This window comes from Mobula hypostoma, chromosome 7 (assembly GCF_963921235.1).
Source record: "Mobula hypostoma chromosome 7, sMobHyp1.1, whole genome shotgun sequence".
NCBI lineage: Eukaryota > Metazoa > Chordata > Chondrichthyes > Myliobatiformes > Myliobatidae > Mobula > Mobula hypostoma.
Window position 1 is genome coordinate 139,168,493 of NC_086103.1, and position 19,996 is coordinate 139,188,488.

The following is a 19,996-nucleotide window of genomic DNA, read 5'->3' on the forward strand; positions in this document are numbered from 1 at the left end:
CAGATAGTATGGTGAAGGTGGTATTTAACCTGCTGGCCTTCACTCAGGACATTGCATACAGAAGTTGGGAAGTTATGTTGCTTTTGTATAAGACATTGGTGAGGCTGCACTTGGAGTATTTTGGTCACCCTGTTGTAGGAAACATATTATTAAACTAGGAGTGCAACAAAGATTTACCAGGATGTTGCCTGTTCTGGGGTGTCTGAGTTACAAAGAAAAGTTGCATAGACTGGGACTTTATTCCCTAGAACATAGGAGGTTGCAGGGTGACCTGATAGCGGTATACAAGATCATGAGGGACATAAACACGTTAGCATGTCTTTTTCCAAAGGAGAGCATAAGTCTAAGGTTTTGAGGTGAGACATTTAAAAAGGACCTCAGGGGCAGCTTCTTCACACAAAGCATACTGTGTATTTTGAATGAGCTGCCAAAATGGACACAGAATCAACATTTAAAAGGCATCTACCTAAGGACATGGATGGAAAGGTTTAAAGGCAATGGGTAGATGGAACTAGCTCCTCACAGACAAGTTGGGCTGAAGGGCCAAACAGGCTCCAGTATAACCATTACTGTTTAAGAATGATTGTCTATTGTATGTGCAGGAATGGCGATGGTAGTCATGATTGAAGACTTAGAATTCAAGTTATTGTGAGTTTTATACCAAACTTATTTAACATGGGTCTGTATAAAAGCTAAGTTAAAAAGATTAACAAACACAATACTTTGAACTATAGTTATAAAATATGTAAGTAATTACTTTTTTTTTAATCAAATCAGCTTCTGAAAACAACAGGTATAAAGAAGGAAGATATTGCAATGTGGGAAGTTAACGAAGCATTTAGCGTTGTTGTTCTAGCAAACATCAAATTGTTGGATATTGATCCTCAGAAAGTTAATATCAATGGTGGAGCAGTATCTCTGGGTCACCCCATTGGGTAAGTGGAATTTCTAAAAGTTACCACATGACCTTGGATCTAAAATTCTTAACAGCTGTTTCTAAAAGATTTAAGTGGCAGTTAATGATATCTTGTCATTGTATAGTGAGATCAGACCATTTAACTTGGGGGTGGGGGGGTACAGAATAAGACTATTCATGTATTGGTCCTCACTTGGCAGCTTTGTTTGTATAGTGCCACATCACTTTGAACAGTTCAGTATGAGGGTAACGAAGCAATAGTTAATACCTGTCTCAGGTATATTAATGTCAATGCATTGTTTATTTCTTCCAGATTATCTAATTCAACCTTGTATTTGTTTTGTATCATTGGATAATTGCAGAATTTAGGACTAAGTAAATAATTCCCTTAGAAAACAAGTTTGGTATAATACAAATGGACAGGTTTCTATACTATCGTCTGGTTTGGATAATGGGATCTGCTGGGCGTTTAGTAGAAAAAGACCTTTAACCTGCCAGGCTTCCGGACAGACAATATCCAGACCTTATTGGAGAATCATCTGCTTAATCTCCTGCAAGGAAATACCAGTTTGTTTTCCAGTAATGAGTTGAGGAATAATTTAATCCCATTAAGGAAATTTACAAAAAAATTAACTTCATTTAAGACTTACTGATTTTTCAAAGGATTATCTTTAATTCTGTGTCTAAATACACTGTGGGAAAAATTGTTTGGAGACACAAGCAATGGTTTGAATAGAGTGATCTTGGAGGTGACAGGCAACGTGGTGAAGATGACTCAAGGCATTTGAGTATAGAAGTTGAGATGTTGCAGTTGTACAAAACATTGGTGAGGCTGTATTTGGAATATTGCGCTCAAGTTTAGTCACCCCGATTATAGGAAGGATGCCATTAAACTGGAAAGAGTGCAGAGGAGATTTATGAGGATATTGCTAGGATGCAAGGGATTAAATTATGGAGAGGTTGAATTGGTTGGGACTTCATTCAATGGAGGATAGGAGAATGAGGGATGATCTTATTGAGGTGTTCAAAATTATGAGGGACATAGGTTTTGTGTACTCAAACTTACTCCCCAAGATTGGAGAAAGCAAGAACTAGAGGGCAAAGGTTTAAGATGAAGAGGAGAGATTTAATAGCGACCTGAGGGGCGACTTATATGGAAAGGTTTAGAGGGATAGGGGCCAAATGCAAGCAAATGGGAATCTTGGTTGGTGTGAGTGAAATGGGCTGAAGGGCTGTTTCCATACTGTAAAACTCTATCATTGTTGGCAACATCGCACTCAGCATAGCACTTCATTAAGAAATAATATGCAGTTCTAAATTGGCAACAAATAATAATTTACTAGTATTTACATTCTCTTACTGCCAGGCTAAACTTAAATGTCTCAAACTTACACTAAACTTTTGGATCCCTTTTTATTACTGTCTTATGCAGGAAGAAAAATGGTATTTTTGTTCACTTTTTTTAGGATGTCTGGAACAAGAATTGTTGGACACATGGCTTACAATCTGAAACCTGGAGAATATGGTCTTGCTGGAATTTGTAATGGAGGTGGTGGTGCTTCCTCAATACTTATTCAACGACTGTGAAACACAGTGTCCTTTCTGAGCTGTGATTCAAAGGCCATGTATTTTTTACTATCGCTACAATGAATACTGAACAATTATGCATTATATATTTGCAATGTGTATGCATTTCTACTGTGTAAAAACTATCTTTGCAGTAGTGAAAAATATTACTGATTTATGGAAGCACTGTGGCAATATAACAGCAAAATACATTTAAGAACGTTCTTGAAATATGCTGTCAGTGTAACTTCATCCCACTTGAAAATGTGTGGCCTTTCATAATTTTTTCTTCCGAAACCAAACTATGAAAGATAAGCTTGTTTTTTTAAAAAAAATCAAGTACATGCAACAGGAGGTAGTTACAATTAATCCATAATGTGTGTATATGACCTCAATTTTAGCAAAGAACTTGGGTTTAAATTGTAAAATTCTATTCTGTATTAATAAATAAATCGTATACAAGCCATGGCTAAGTGATCATTATTTTTTCTTATAGTCAATAATTGTGCAACACCGACTTTACACAAAGTGTCATTACCCAAGTGTAAATTTTCACCTTTTGTTGAAAGAAACATTCCTTTTAGAAGCCAAAAATTTTCAGCCAGGTAGAAAAAAAATTAAGTGTTTGGAGCAGATATTACTCATGGGTAAATTTGGGCATTGGATTATATCAGTACAACTAGTTCTTGTACTTCAAGTGCTCAAAATGAAATCAAAAAGTTTTTTTCCAAATCCATTGATACCAGAATACTCAGGATTGCTGTAGTCTGACTAGAGGTTCTTTGTCCAGCTCCAAGAAACTTAATCAGTGGAAATTCTACAATTGTTTCATTATTATAATGAACAATCCTTTATTTCCTATACCCTTTTTAAGTCCCTTCAAATGTAATGTGAGGCTAACAGCATCTTTGGCCACTTGTACAGAAAACAATTAAGGACCAGAACTGATAGTAACACCATCAAACACACAGTAGCATAGTGCAACTTGGGTGCAATTCACACTACTGTCTGCAAGGAGTTTGCACATTCTCCCCATAACTGCGTGGGTTTCTTCAGGGTATTCTGGTTTCCTCCCACATTCCAAAGACAAGCAGGTTAATTGGTCACATAGTTGAATTGAGTAGCAGGCAGAAGGGCATGGTACTGTGCTGTATCTAACTAATGTTTCCTGATGAACTATTTTATTAATGATATTTCTGAAATAAAACAAAATTTGTAGACATCCAGGTAATTCCACTTCTTTAAGGTAGATTTGAAATTACAGTTCAAAGCTTTACAGTATTTACACATTGATAGCATCAACCAATAGTAATTTAGAATATACTGTACAATTAAAGTTCAATACAAGCATGTATGAGAAATGTTTAGTTGCCACTTTCTACAATACTTCCAAGGTCATCTTTACATCTTGGGTAGTTACAGAGCAAGTACTTAATATAAATTGCAATTTAAGTGCTGATACTGTAATTTATTTAAAATTGTACGTGAATACTAAAACACCAATCAGAAAATACAGACCATACTGAACACTGCACAATCATTCATCATATTGCAGTGAACTCAGAAACTTGTCTACATCCATTTCCACTGGAAAAGAGTCCAGATGATTCTTCCTCTTGTGTTTCTGGAAGATAAAACATTCTATTTCAAAATCAGATTTTTTTTTGCTATTTCGTACTAGGTAATTATGAATTCTGAACAGCTATTGACTTTGATAATTAGTTATCTGATTCTTGGAACTTTAAATGCACCTTGTGAAATAGTCATTGCAGCCTTGGAGAGAACCATATTTCTCTGCATAAACAAAATGGATGCTGTATATTGCATTAACTTCGCTCAACCAGCACAAATTCAAAAGGGGGGGGAGGAGAATAAAGGTTTCACTCTGGTAGACAGTAAAACTGCAAAAGCATCTTTGGTTCATGATCACTGTTGAATGTTCAGCTACAAATTGCTTTATCCCTTACTCCTTTATTTACAATACCCTGATTACTTTGATGTGCTACCACCCTGACTGTCACCAACTTTACTCATGAATTTTGTGCTCAGTGTTGTACTTTCTTCCTCACCCCCAACCTGGGAAATAACTTTATTTTGCTGCTCAAAGTTTGCCCTTATCTACAAACTACTGTATAGAGGACCTGATTCTACCACTGACTCAGCTGCTGCTACTACCTTCATTGTCTGTTTCCTCTAGGTATGACCTATTCCACTGCTTTTTGGGCCAGCCTTTTCATCTACAACTGCTAACATTTAGAACTTGATAATTTAATGCTTGCCAGCCCTAAATGGATGTCCCTCTATTCTGAGGCTGTGCCCTCTGGTCTTCAACTCACCCACTAGAGGAAACATCCACACCACTATTTAGGCCTTTAAATCCCGCCCCCCCCCCCCAACTCAATTGTCTAAACCCCGGTGAATATAGGCCCAGAGCCATCAAATGCTCATATGTCAACCTTTTCATTCTCAGGAACCTCCTCTGGACCTTCTCCAATGCCAGCACAACTGTTCTTAGACAAGGGGACAAAACTGCTCACAATACTTCAAGTGCAGTCTGACCAATGCCTTGTAATGCTGAGGCTTTATATCTTTACTTTTATATTCTAGTCTTCTCAAAATGAATGCTGATTCAAACTGCAAGATAACATTTAGGGAATCTTGCAAAAGGACTCCCAAATCCATTTGCACCTCTGATTTCTGAATTTGCTCCTTGTTTTAAAAAATAGTCTATGCCTTTATTCTCTCTATCAAAGTGCATGACCACAGACTTCTCTACACTGTTTTCCTTCTATCACTTCTTTATCCATTCTGCTAATCCGTGTAGGTTCTTCTGCAAACTTGCTGCTTCCTCAATGATACTTGCCCTTCCATACATGTTCATATGGTTCAGAAACCTGGCCACAAATCCAAATCACTGACAAATAAAGGTGAAAAGCAGCATTCCCTGTACCCACACCTGTGGATTATCACTAGTCACTGGCAACTAACCAGAAAAGGTCAACCTTTATTCCCACTCTTTGCCTCCTGATCATCAGTCAATCTTCTATCCATGCGATTATCTTTCCTGTGGTACCACGGGTTCTTACCTTGTTTAGTGGCCTCATATGTACACCTTGTCAAAAGACTTCTGGAAATCCAAGTAAATAACATCCACTGACTCTCTTTTGTCTATCCTGCCTATTACTTTCTCAAAGAATTCCAACAGATTTATCAAGCAAAATTTTTCCCCTTAAGGAAACCATGCTGACTTCAACCTATTTTATTATGTGCCTCCAACTACTCTGAAAACTTATCCTTAATAATGGACTCCAACATCTTGCCAAACACTGAAGTCAGGCTAACGGGTCTATTAATTTCTTGCCTTTTGCCTCTCTTTCTTAAGGAGTGGAGTGACATTTGTAATTTTCCAGTCCTCCAGGATCTCGTGATTCCTGAAGGATCACTACTAATGCTCCAGCGACCTCTTTCAGAACCCTGGGGTGTACACCATCTGGTTCAGGTGACTGATCTACCTTCAGACCTTTCAGTTTCCTTAAGAGCTTTCTCTCTAGTTATGGTAACTTCACACACTTCATGACCCCTGACACCTGGAACTTCCACCATATTGCTGGTGTCTTCCACAGTGAAGACTGATGCAAAATACATATTAAGTTCATCCAATATTTCTTTGTCCTCCATTTCTACCCTTCCAGTGTCATTTTCCAGTAGTCCAATATCCATTCTCGGTGTCTTCCACAGTGAAGACTGATGCAAAATACATATTAAGTTCATCCAATATTTCTTTGTCCTCCATTTCTACCCTTCCAGTGTCATTTTCCAGTAGTCCAATAGCCATTCTCACCTCTTTTACTCTTTATATATTTGACAAAACTTTTGGTATTCCTCTTTATATTATTGACTAGCTTACAAAATGTGCTACACCTGAAATCCTTCTCCTGTTCTCTTGACATCTTACCTACAAGCTTTTTAAAAAGGTGTTTTAAAATGGATGGCACCAGACATTCTGCCAATAGCCAACATTTCTCTTCCATCAGGCTGCATCCCAAAAACCCTGAAAATTGCAGTTATTAAGCCCCCTCTTTTTAAAAAAGAACAATCAGATGCCTCAGTAATTAATAACTACAGGCCTATATCAAACTTACCATGTTTAAGTAAAATCATTGAATTTTTTGGCAATAAGCAACTGTATGGATGTTTTCCAGTCTGGACTTCGAGACCACCACAGCACTGAGACTGCTCTGGCCAAGGTTTTAAATGAATCTGCTTAAACCAGAGGTCGGCAACCTTTTTGCCTCTGTGAGCCGGATTGCGTATTAATGAGCAGACGGTGGGCCAGAAAAATGCCATAAAAAACTTGAAATATGGGAATTATCCATTTAAATACATCTAGTTATGTTTTGCTTCAAATTAATGAATAACGCACGCTAGAAAATCACTTGTGCTTAAGGTTGCCCACCCCTGGCTTAAACCACGATGATAATAAAATTTCAGTTTTGGTTTTACTGGATCTTAGTGCTGCTTTTGACACAGTTGACCATGACATATTACTGGACAGACTGGAAAACTGAGTGAGACTGTCCAGAACAGTCCTGAAGTGGTTTAAATTGTATTTACAGGACAGGGACTATTTGGTATCGATTGATAGTGCATATCTGACCGAACAAAAATGACATGCAGAGTGCTTCAGGGATCCACACTAGGGCCTCTTCTGGTTAACATATACATGCTCCCTCTAACTCAAATCATGGTAAGCAACAAAACATCTTACCATTATTATGCAGATGGCACTCAAGATTTGTATAACAGTGCAACTTAAAATTTAACTTCCATATTAAGACAATTTCAAAGTCAGCCTACTACCATCTCAAAAATATAGTTAAAGCATTCATGTCTCAGCAAGATCTAGAAAAACTTGTCCATGTAATTATTTTTAGTAGGCTTAACTACTATAATGGTGTTTTCACAGGGCTCTGTAAAATATCCCCGACAGCTGCAGCTCATTGAGAACACTGCTGCTAGAGTCCTCACTCGGACTAAGAAAGTAGAACACATTACCCCAGTTCTCAGAACACTACACTGGTTTCCTGTCCATCAGAGAATTGACTTTAAAATATTATCACTGGTTTATAACCCACTGAATGGTCAGGGTCAAAATACATCTCCCATCTCCTGCTGCATTATGAATCTCCCCGAACTCTCAGGTCATCTGGGGCGGGTCTGCTTACCGTCCCCAGGGTCAAAACTAAACCCAGTGAAGCAGCTTTTAGTTACTATGCTCCACATATCTGGAATAAGCTTCCAGATGATCGGAGGTCTGCGCCAACTTTAAGCTCTTTTAAATCGAGGCTTAAATCTTCTCTTTTCACTGTAGCTTTTAATTAGAATCTCCTGCACTATAACTTCTACTTACCATATCCATTTTTTGTGTGATTTTATTCTCACATATTGTCTGAAATTTGATGTTTGATTTTTATATCTTGTTCCTTACAAAGCACTTTAAACTGCCCTATGTTTGAAAAGTGCTATACAAATAAACTTGTTTGCTTACCTTCATATTTCATCTTTTCTCTCTTTAAATATTTGGATGAAAAACAATGGGTATACTCATAGGAAAGATTTCATTCTTCCAAGGACCAAGTAAAATCTCATCCAAGCTTCCTTTTTGCCAAAGCAAAAACAAGCAGGCTTTTACATCTACAATTCTCTTTCAAATTCAACGTTGCCACATCCTTCTTGTGGTAATGGTGACAACTACCTGATGCAAGGTGAAGGCAGAATCCCTCATCAGATCTGAAAGGGTACCTGGCTGATACTAAAACCTACAGAGCCTGAGGAAAGCTGGGAAGGGGATAACCTAAACAGCAATATTTCTGGTCAGCATTGTCACAATGGGTGAAATCAGTGCCATAAATTTCGACATATGGACTAATTAGCATCTCACTCTTACATTTGTTGCTTCAGTTATAAAAAAGGCAATGAAAATCTTGCCTATTTTAACAACCTTATCTATCTGTCCTGCCATCTTTAGGGGCCATAGTCACATACCACCTCTTGTACACTTAGTATCTTACCATTTATTATGCATATCTTTTTATCTTCATATTTTTTGAGATTTAATTCTATTTCTTGCAATAATATTTATTGATTAGATTGGCTCTACTGTCACCAACTTGCTCAAGAACAAAACTTACATGTGATGTTGACCTTTTCTTCCTTCCAGGAGAATTGGAATTCTGAAGGTCTGTCTTGCTGGATAAAGATTGTTCTTCCCGTTCTTCTAGCTTCCTTTTCTTTGTCTGGCTAAGTGGTGATCTGATTTGGTGTGTATGATCTTTCAGAGGTGTGGCACCAGTAGTCCTTGCAATCGCTGCCCTTGAGAGAATCATGAGTGTGTGCGCAGCCATACTGACGCTGTTCTCACTTCCTGTTTCACTTGCTGGGCTACACGTTGGTATGTCTGGGGTTGTGGGAGGTATCATTACTCTAGGTGATGCCCTTTCATCTCCAAGTACTTTATTTTGTGGAGTCCGTTGAACATCTGAGCAATCATCCAGACCTTCATGTACAGCAGAGCCTGGTGTCCTGGGCACAGATAAGTCAACAACGCTAGCTTGCTTTGGGATAGGACTTTGTCTCTGCATGTCTTGGAGCATCTCAGCTGCCTGTTTGGTCAGTGTGCTTGTCAGACTAAAACTATCATTTTTATCTGTACTCCTTCTAATGGCAATTTCTTGGGAGGACACAACAGCAGTGTTTACTTTTTTGCATTCTAGGTGAGATTCAGGAATTTTGCTCACAGCATCCTTAGACACAACTTCTGGTTGAGAATTAGTTCTCTCACTTTGAGTGCCTCTTTTTTGCATCTGTGCATTTGAAACATCTGATGCTTCTCTACTTCTCTGTCTAACCTGATCCCGGATTGCTTCATTCTCCTTGTTTGCAGTTGCTTTGTGGAATGACTCATAAGGTGCTCCAGAAAGTGAGTTTTTATTCTTTTCTGACCTGTTCGGTATTTCACGTCCTTTATTAACTCCTGCATCTGTTCTTTCAGATTTCTCCTTGTTTTGAAAAACAAATAGCCGGTCCGGTTGACTTTTATCTGCACGATTTTCCTTTTTATCTTGGCTAATATTCGATTTCATAGTTGGTTGGATTGATTCTGTGGAAGATGCACGATCAAAACAAAGCACTCGTCTATGGTGTTGAGCTTTCAGTTTTGAGCTTGATACACTGGAGATCTCCACTGGTCGTTCTCTTGATTTTCCTACTTGGTCTACAGGAGGAACATTCAAATCTGCATTTTCACTTCTAGAAAACAATGAAAATTTTGTATTACGCAAACAACAGGAATTCTGCAGATGCTGGAAATTCAAGCAACACACATAAAAGTTGCTGGTGAACGCAGCAGGCCAGGCAGCATCTATAGGAAGAGGTACGGTCGACGTTTCAGGCCGAGACCCTTCGTCAGGACTAACTGAAGGAAGAGTTAGGAAGAGATTTGAAAGTTGGAGGGGGAGGGGGAGATCCAAAATAGAAGACAGGAGGGGGAGGGATGGAGCCAAGAGCTGGACAGGTGATAGGCAAAAGGGATACGAGAGGATCATGGGACAGGAGGTCCGGGAAGAAAGATAAGGGGGCGGGGACCCAGAGAATGGGCAAGGGGTATATTCAGAGGGACAGAGGGAGAAAAAGGAGAGTGAGAGAAAAAATTTTGTATTATATAAGTGAAGGTTTTATGGAAGACAAAAATTCACAGAAAGCAGAAACCATGTGGATTATTTCACGTTATTTCCCACTTGCAAATATCTCAGATGATGCAGGGAATGTAAAACAAAAATTGGAGCTAGGAATTGATATTTATGAATTTTGTTTACTGAATGGCTCAAAGTAAAAGCCAAAAATAACAATCCCCAAGGAAATGGGCAGTGACCACCCATGATTATGTGGTTTTTAGTTCTGTTTCACCTGCTCACTATTGCTTTCAGCTGGCTAGCACCAGTGTTACTACTGTACAGCATAGATTTGAAATCATTCCAGTACTTTTAAATGCTGGAGTGAATTTATGTTTTGCTTTAATTTTTATTGTCTCTCTAGTAAAAAGTATTAAATATTTGAGAGGTACATAACTAATGACCAAATTAACAATTTGCTCCCAGAGCCCCTCACTTTCACAGTTTTATTATTGCCTTTGTGAAATATGTACATCTACAGAAACATTTTCGAGGATAGTTGCCTTAAACATTTCTTTAAAACCATGCTTCAAAAACTGGGCCTCTATACTTACCTCTGCAATTGGCCTGCAAGTTTGCTGATGATATCACCGTTGTGGGCTGATTCAAAGGGGGTGATGAATCAGCATACAGGACGGATGCTGAAACAACAACCTCTCACTCAATGTAAACAAGACCAAGGAACTGATAGTAGACTTCAGGAGAGGGAAACCAGAGGTCCACGAACCACTATTCAATCGGAGGATCAGTGGTGAAGAGGGTCAGTAACTTTCAATTTCTGGGTGTCACTATCTCAGAGGACCTGTCCTGGACCCATCATATAAACATAATTGCAAAGAAAGCACGACAGTGCCTCTACTTCCTCAGGAGTCTGCAGAGATTTGGCATGTCATCAAAAACCTTATCAAACTTCCATAGGTGTGTGGTGGATAGTGTGCTGACTGGCTGCATTACAGCTTGGTACAGGAACACCAATACCTTTGAGCAGAAAATCCTACAAAAGATAGTGGATTTGGCCCAGTACATCATGAGTAAAACTCTCCAACTATTGAGCACATTTACATGCAAACACTGCTGCTCACCACCCGGGCCATGCTCTTTTCTCTCTGCTGCTATCAGGTAGGAAGTACAGGAGCCTCAGGACTCACACCACCAGGTTCAAGAACAGTTACTACTCCTCAACCATCAGGCTCTTGAACAAAAGGGATAACTACACTCATTTAATGACTCTTTTACCTTGTTATTTATTGATATTTATTTATTTATTATCTGCATTTGCACAGTTTGTTTACAGTTCCTGTTCTATAGATTTACTAAGTACGCCCGCAAACAAAAAAGAATTGCAGGTGTATGCGGTGACGTGTATGTAATCTGTTAATAGATTTTTACTTTGACACTTGACTTCTTAGTTAGCAGACCTGAATCAGTGAGGAATGGTAACAACATCTCCTTCTTGCTGACTATCAACACAGGTGTACCTCGAAGTGTGCACTGAGACCCCTGCTGTGCTCTCTATATACACACACACACACACACACACACACACACACACAAAGATGTTGAACACAGCTCCAATGCCATATACAAATTCACCAATGTAGTTGAATGAATAAGATAATGAGAGGCATTGATCGTGTGGATAGTCAGAGGCTTTTTCCCAGGGCTGAAATGGTTGCCACAAGAGGACACAGGTTTAAGGTGCTGGGGAGTAGGTACAGAGGAGATGTAAGGGGTAAGTTTTTTTATTCAGAGTGGTGAGTGCGTGGAAAGGCCTGCCGGCAACAGCGGTGGAGGTGGATACGATAGGATCTTTTAAGAGACTTTTGGATAGGTACATGGAGCTGAGAAAAATAGAGGGCTATGGGGTAAGCCTAGTAATTTCTAAGGTAGGGACATGTTTGGCACAATTTTGTGGGCCGAAGGGCCTGTATTGTGCTGTAGGTTTTCGATGTTTCTAAGAATCAAGTGGTGATGAGTCACCAGAGTGAGAAAGGACACCAGGTTGAGTGGTGCTGCAACAACCTCTCGTTTGTTGAGTTGAGGAGGGTGAACATGGGGAATCAACAGTGAATGGCTTAAAATTCCTGGGCAGTAACATCGGATGACCTGTCCTGGGCCAGCTCAGAGATGCAATCACCAGGAAGGTGTGCCAAAGTCTTTACTTCTTAGGAGGTAAAGGAAGTTCGGCTTGTCACCGAAAATGCTGGCAGGTTTCTACAGGTGCACTGTTGAAAGAACCCTGACTCGCTGCATCATGGTCGAATATAGTAACTTGAGTGTGCAAGAATGCAAGAAGCTGCAAAGAGTCGTGGATGCAGGGCAATACAACACAACACCATCCTTCTCCATGACTGGTAGTATTTAAAGGAAGTGCTGCCTCAAGAAGGGAACACCCTCATCAAACATACTCCCCGTCCCCCACCCTCATCAAACACACTCCCCGTCCCCCACCCCAAACATACTCCCCGTCCCCCACCCTCATCAAACACACTCCCCGTCCCTCACCCTCATCAAACATACTCCCCGTCCCCCACCCCAAACATACTCCCCGTCCCCCACCCTCATCAAACACACTCCCCGTCCCCCACCCCAAACATACTCCACGTCCCCCACCCTCATCAAACATACTCCCCGTCCCCCACCCTCATCAAACACACTCCCCGTCCCCCACCCTCATCAAACACACTCCCCGTTCCCCACCCCAAACATACTCCCCGTCCCCCACCCTCATCAAAAACACTCCCCGTCCCCCACCCCAAACATACTCCACGTCCCCCACCCTCATCAAACATACTCCCCGTCCCCCACCCTCATCAAACATACTCCCCGTCCCTCACCCTCATCAAAAACACTCCCCGTCCCCCACCCTCATCAAACATACTCCCCGTCCCCCATCCTCATCAAACACACTCCCCGTCCCCCACCCTCATCAAACATACTCCCTGTCCCCCACCCTCATCAAACACACTCCCCGTCCCCCACCCCAAACACACTCCACGTCCCCCACCCTCATCAAACATACTCCCCGTCCCCCACCCTCATCAAACACACTCCCCGTCCCCCACCCTCATCAAACACACTCCCCGTCCCCCACCCCAAACATACTCCCCATCCCCCACCCTCATCAAAAACACTCCCTGTCCCCCACCCTCATCAAACATACTCCCTGTCCCCCATCCTCATCAAACACACTCCCCGTCCCCCACCCTCATCAAACACACTCCCCGTCCCCCACCCTCATCAAACACACTCCCCGTCCCCCACCCTCATCAAACACACTCCCCGTCCCCCACCCTCATCAAACATATTCCCCGTCCCCCACCCTCATCAAACATACTCCCCGTCCCTCACCCTCATCAAACACACTCCCCCCACCCTCATCAAACACACTCCCCATCCCTCACCCTCATCAAACACACTCCCCCCACCCTCATCAAACACACTCCCCATCCCTCACCCTCATCCAACACACTCCCCGTCCCCCACCCCAAACATACTCCCCGTCCCCCACCCTCATCAAACATACTCCCCGTCCCCCACCCTCATCAAACACACTCCCCGTACCTCACCCTCATCAAACATACTCCCTGTCCCCACCCTCATCAAACACACTCCCCGTACCTCACCCTCATCAAACACACTCCCCGTCCCCCACCATCATCAAAAACACTCCCCGTTCCCCATCCTCATCAAACACGCTCCCTGTCCCCCACCCTCATCAAACATACTCCCCGTCCCCCACCCTCATCAAATGTACTCCCCGTCCCTCACCCTCATCAAACATACTCCCCGTCCCCCACCATCATCAAACATACTCCCCGTCCCCCACCCCCCACCCCAAACATACTCCCCATCCCCCAACCTCATCAAACACACTCCCTGTTCCCCACCCTCATCAAACACACTCCCTGTCCTCCACCCTCATCAAACATACTCCCCGTCCCTCACCCTCATCAAACACATTCCCAGTCCCCCACCCTCATCAAACACACTCCCAGTCACCCGCCCCAAACACACTCCCAGTCCCCCACCCTCATCAAACACACTCCCCATCACCCGCCCCAAACACACTCCCCGTACCCCGCCCTCATCAAAAACACTCCCCGTCCTCCACCCCAAACACATTCCCTGTCCGTCACCCTCACACTCCCCGTCCCCCACCCTCATCAAACACACTCCCCTGTCCCCCACCCCAAAAGTCTGGGCCATGCTATTTTCTCGCAGCTACCACTGGACAAGCCTGAAGTCCCACACAATCAGGTTCAAGAACAGCAACTTCCCTTTTACCATGCGGTTCTTAAAGCAAACTGCACAACCGTATCACTACATTATCAAAACTGAATACCTCCAAAACCTTTGGACCTTTATTTCTTGTAAAAATTGTAAATACTGCAATCTGTTTAATTTGTTTTCCTTGTGAATGCTGCTGCAAGTTCTCATTGCACCTGTGCACACATGCAATTGTACATATGACAACAAACTTGATTTTGAAACAATTAACTATTTATTTCTGCACTCTTTCTCTCCTTCACCACTTCTGTTGGAGCTCATACAAACTGAAGACAGGTTGACATATAATCCCTGTCCCCAAGTACAATTCAGTAGTTCTATTGATTTGTGGATCCCAATTTGCATTTTTTCCTCCTATCCTGCTCTATATTTTGAATAGCCTGACCCTAGCAATTCCAGTCCAGAAAAGAATAAATGTTTCTGTGCTCAAAGCAAGCATCTTAAACCAGCCAAATGGACTATTTTTAGTTTTGGCATTCAAATTGCAGAGTTCAGCAGTCAGGTGCAGAGTAAAACCAGCTTTGATAGGCCTCATTTCCAACAGTGATGAGACAGCTTGCAAAGAAGTCAATGCCCTGACACACCAGTGCCAAGAAAACAACCTCTCCCTCAATGACGAAAAAACAACGGAGTTGATCATGGATTACAGGAGGAACAGAGACAGCCTAGACCTTATTGACTTCAAGGGGACTGCAGTTGAGAGAGTGAGTACGTTCAAGTTCCTTGATACACATATCACCAAGGATCTCACCTGGACTGCACATACCGGCTATGTGGTGAGAAAGCACAACAACACCTCTTTTACTTCAGACGTCTGAAGAAGTTTGGCATGAGTCCCCAAATCCTCAGGACTTCCTACAGGGACACTATCGAGAGCATCCTGACTAGCTGTGTCTCCACCTGGTATGGGAACTGTACTTCCCTCAATTGCAGGGCACTGCAGAGAGTGGTGTGGACAGCCCAACGCATCTGCGGATGTAAACTTTCCTCTATTCAGGACATTTATAGCAGCTGGTGTGTGAAAGAGGCCCAGAGGGCCTCCAGCCTCCATCAGGGACTCCAGCCACCCCAACCACAAACTGTTTCATTTGCTTCCGTCTGGCAAATGGTACCACAGCATTATGGCCAGGACCAACAGGCTCTGAGATAGCTTCTTTCACCAGGCCAGCAGATTTATCACTACACTTTGATTTGATTTGACTGCATATCTGACTGTACACACATGTATACAAAACAGTTTTGTATACAGTCTTAGTGTTTGGGCAATATCCTCGCTCATATTCCTCTTCCTTATTGTTTGTACGGGGACGCAACAGAACTCTCTCATGTTGTGAGATGGATATAAAAAATAAAATTCTATTCTATTCTTTGCTTGTCAATATTCTGTTTTCAGAGCCTCAAAATCCCCTTCAATGCTATAAACCTTCAAATCATACTTGTCATTTTGATGCCTATTTAAATGGTTTTACCTTGAAGCTCTGTATGCATTTGTAAATGATTAAAGGTGAAATGTGATGGATTAAAGTGCTTGCACTTATACAGGAGTTTTGCAGCACATCATCTTGGACAGAGATTTTAACGCAGATGTTAGTAAACAAAATAGCTCGATTGAATTAAATGGAACTAATCAATGTGAAACTTCCAAATTATGAATTCAGTCTTTGTCATCACTTTTGGAGAATATTGCCTTCAGTACTGCAGAAAACTACAAAATTGTAATAACACCAATTCATAAAAAATACTAAATGTTGAAAACAGACATCAATTAGCAAAGAGGAAAGTCAAGGAATTAACATTCCATTAATGTGATCAATGTGAAAGAAGGAAAACTCTTTGCACGTTCTTACGGTCTTTAATGTACAGTAAAAAGCAAGAGAAACCCATGCATGGTAATAGGGGAAAATGGTAGAACAGAACGGTAGTGTAGTGGTTAGCTCAACTCTCTATAGTACCAGTGACCTGGGATCAATTTCCGCCACTATCTATATGGAGTTTGTACATTTTTGCTCTGGAACGTGTGGTGCTCCAGTTTGCTCCCACAGTTCAAAGACATACCAGACATAGATTAAATGGTCACTGTAAGTTCTCCCATGATGAAATGAGCGGTAGCCGGGTGGAACAGCTCGAAGGGCTAGAAGGGCCTATTCTGCAGTGTATCTCGATAACTCACCTGGGCTGAATAAATTAAGATCCGAAACTAAAACAAAATGGTGCAAATTATTGATAGAGCTTCTGTCCTATTCAAGAGCACAAACAAAAGAATTACTAGTCTCTCTCTTCATAGAAATAATTAATCGATTCCAAATATCCATAAATTCTACTTCAACTCATGTCAAAAAGTTGATAATTAGTTGTTCCCATTCTCTCCAAAATTGTCCAACCTAAATCAATTCTGCATTGTAGTTGAGTGAAGAGGTGATCACACACAATCACACAGAAACTTAAAGTTTTGGTGATTCTGGCAGAGTTCATAAAATAAATCGTGTATTCAAACTAGCCTTCTAGTCTAAGTCAAAACAGAGCAAAAGCTGAACACAGAATTATCAATATTGATAGCACAGAGACTGATTGGAATAAACCTGTTATTACCTGTGGGCTGAGTTTGTATTCTGTGTTATTGATGAATCTATTGAAATTAAAGTGCCAATAACAGATGGTGGTCCTAAAACACAAAATAGAAAATAATTAATTCAGTGTTACAGGTAACAATTTGAAAATAAAGTAACAAAACAAATATAATTCCTTTTCTCATTTATAGTCCTCTATAAAGAAATGAAAATGAAGATTAAGGCTGCATTATTACCAAGGTACAAAGGTTCACCACAATACGGCAGAAATGTGGCAAATGCTCAGGGGATATTTGTGTGGAGTTCTGCATAGGTGCATTCTAATGAGACAGGAAAAGGATGGTAGGGTACAGGAACCATCGTGTACAAAGGCTGTTGTAAATCTAGTCAAGATGAAACGAAAAGCTTACGAAAGGTTCAAAAAAAACTAGGTAATGATAGAGGTCTTGAAAATTATAAGGCTAGCAGGAAGGAGCTTAAGAATGAAATTAGGGGAGCCAGAAGGGGCCATGAGAAGGCCTTGGCAGACAGGATTAAGGAAAACCCCAAGGCATTCTACAAGTATGTGAAGAGCAAGAGGATAAGATGTGAGAGAATAGGACCAATCAAGTGTGACAGTGGGAAAGTGTGTATGGAACTGGAGGAGATAGCAGAGATACTTCATGAATACTTTGCTTCAGTATTCACTATGGAAATGGATCTCGACAATTGTAGGGATGATGTACAGCGGACTGAAAAGCTTGAGCATATAGATATTAAGAAAGAGGATGTGCTGGAGCTTTTGGAAAGCATCAAGTTGGATAAGTCATCGGACTGGATGAGATATACTGGACGAGAAAGACGAGTGTATATGGATTTCAGCAAGGCATTTGACAAGGTACCCCATGCAAGGCTTATTGAGAAAGTAAGGAGGCATGGGATCCAAGGGGACATTGCTTTGTGGATCCAGAACTGGCTTGCCCACAGAAGGCAAAAAGTGGTTATATATGGGTCATATTCTGCATGGAGGTCGGTGACCAGTGGTGTGTCTCAGGGATCTGTTCTGGGACCCCTACTCTTCGTGATTTTTATAGATGACCTGGATGAGAAAGTGGAGGGATGGGTTAGTAAATTTGCTGATGACACAAAGGTTGGGGGTGTTGTGGATAGTGTGGAGGGCTGTCAGAGGTTACAGCGGGACATTGATAGGATGCAAAACTGGGCTGAGAAGTGGCAGATGGAGTTCAACACAAATAAGTGTGAGGTGGTTCATTTTAGTATGTCAAGTATGACGACAGAATATAGTATTTATTATTGGTAAGACTCTCGGCAGTGTGGAGGATCAGAGGTATCTTGGGGTCCGAATCCATAGGACACTCAAAGCTGCTACACAGGTTGACCCTGTGGTTAAAAGGCATACGATGTATTGGCCTTCATCAATCATGGGATTGAGTTTAGGAGCCAAGAGGTAATGATGCAGCTATATAGGACCCTGGTCAGACCCCACTTGGAGTACTGCGCTTAGTTCTGATCGCCTCAATACAGGAAGGATGTGGAAACCATAGAAAGGGTGCAGAGGAGATTTACAAAGATGTTGCCTGGATTGGGGAGCATGCCTTATGAGAATAGGTTGAGTGAACTCGGCCTTTTTCCTTGGAGCGACGGAGGATCAGAGGTGACCTGATAGAGATGTATAAGACGATAAGAGGCATTGATCATGTGGATAGTCAGAGGCTTTTTCCCAGGGCTGAAATGGTTAACACAAGAGGGCACAGTTTTAAGGTGCTTGGAAGCAGGTACAAAGGAGATGTCAGGGATAAGTTTTTTTATGCAAAGAGTGGTGAGTGCATGGAATGGAATGGCAGCAATGGTGGTGGAGGCAGATACGATAAGGTCTTTTAAGAGACTCCTGGATGGGTACATGGAGCTTAGAAAAATAGAGGGCTATGGGTAACCCTAGGTAATTTCTAAGGTAAGGACATGTTCAGCACAGCTTTGTGGGCCGAAGGGCCTGCATTGTGCTGTAGGCTTTCTATATTGCAACAGTGGTGACATTACAAATCATAAAACATGCCTGTATCCTGAAATACCAAAAGTTTTGTTAGAGCATTTAATTCCATCTGATTACTGCTTCAGCAGGATAACAAAGCACAAGGTTGATTTTTTTTCCTATAGGAGTTTCTTTCCATAATTACTAACCTGCACTTAAGGTGCTTGACTGAACAGTTAACTGTGGTGGTTTTCTCGAAATGGGAAGCTTGCTGAATCTGTTACATTTTTTGCTCTGTGAAGATGATACTGGCATTCGGAGAACCTGCTGATGCAAATAGAAAATTCAGTAACCATGAGGTGCAGTGAGCTATGTTATTCACTGCAAACAGAATACATAAGAACTTGCCTGTTGGGGTGACAAAGTGAACGAGGTTCCATTATTTGGACCCATTATTGAAACTGGAATCATTCCCATTACACCTTGCAGCATTGGCTGAACTGGGGATGTGATAATAAAGGTGGAACCTAAATAAAAATCACATCTCAATTGTTAGTAGCAGGCCAAAATTGGAAGACTTTATATGTTTAAGCTATTACGTTTAGAAGCAATTATCAGCTCAGTGATGGAAAAGGTAACAAATGGAACATCACTTAGTAGAACTTGCTCATGAATGCGGCCACTGCTGTTTACAAGAATGTCCTCATAAGAAATAGCAAAAGAAAATAAAGATCAACCTTAGCATTATTCTTCACTACCCAAGATTCCTTGAGCAAATACAGGGAACAATAAATAACAACAGGCAAGAAAAGTGCATCACAACTTCCTTCTGTAATATATTAGTGCAGTCTGTGTTCTTTGGCAAGTTGCATGCTCAAACATCAATATAGGTATTACTGAAAGCATAAGTGACAGAAGAAACTGCAGGGGTAGGGTGGGAAAGTTCCAGTTGGCCTTT

General features: G+C 41.4%; 2 protein-coding genes across 2 annotated transcripts in view; one reads left to right on the forward strand and one right to left on the reverse strand.

Moving 5' to 3' along the window:
• Positions 1 to 2,929, forward strand: part of acat1 (acetyl-CoA acetyltransferase 1) — a 31,322-nt gene extending 28,393 nt beyond the window's left edge. Inside the window, exons 11-12 of the mRNA XM_063054128.1 lie at positions 778 to 935; positions 2,383 to 2,929. Of these exons, the coding sequence (XP_062910198.1) occupies positions 778 to 935; positions 2,383 to 2,503 (279 nt within the window). The 3' untranslated portion in view covers positions 2,504 to 2,929. The remainder of the gene's footprint in view (positions 1 to 777; positions 936 to 2,382) is intronic.
• Positions 2,930 to 3,107: 178 nt separating this feature from the next.
• npat (nuclear protein, ataxia-telangiectasia locus) overlaps positions 3,108 to 19,996 on the reverse strand; it is a 54,955-nt gene continuing 38,066 nt past the window's right edge. The window contains exons 14-18 of the mRNA XM_063054126.1: positions 19,447 to 19,565; positions 19,248 to 19,362; positions 17,092 to 17,164; positions 8,674 to 9,790; positions 3,108 to 4,106 (exon numbers count right to left, since the gene is read on the reverse strand). Of these exons, the coding sequence (XP_062910196.1) occupies positions 4,020 to 4,106; positions 8,674 to 9,790; positions 17,092 to 17,164; positions 19,248 to 19,362; positions 19,447 to 19,565 (1,511 nt within the window). The 3' untranslated portion in view covers positions 3,108 to 4,019. The remainder of the gene's footprint in view (positions 4,107 to 8,673; positions 9,791 to 17,091; positions 17,165 to 19,247; positions 19,363 to 19,446; positions 19,566 to 19,996) is intronic.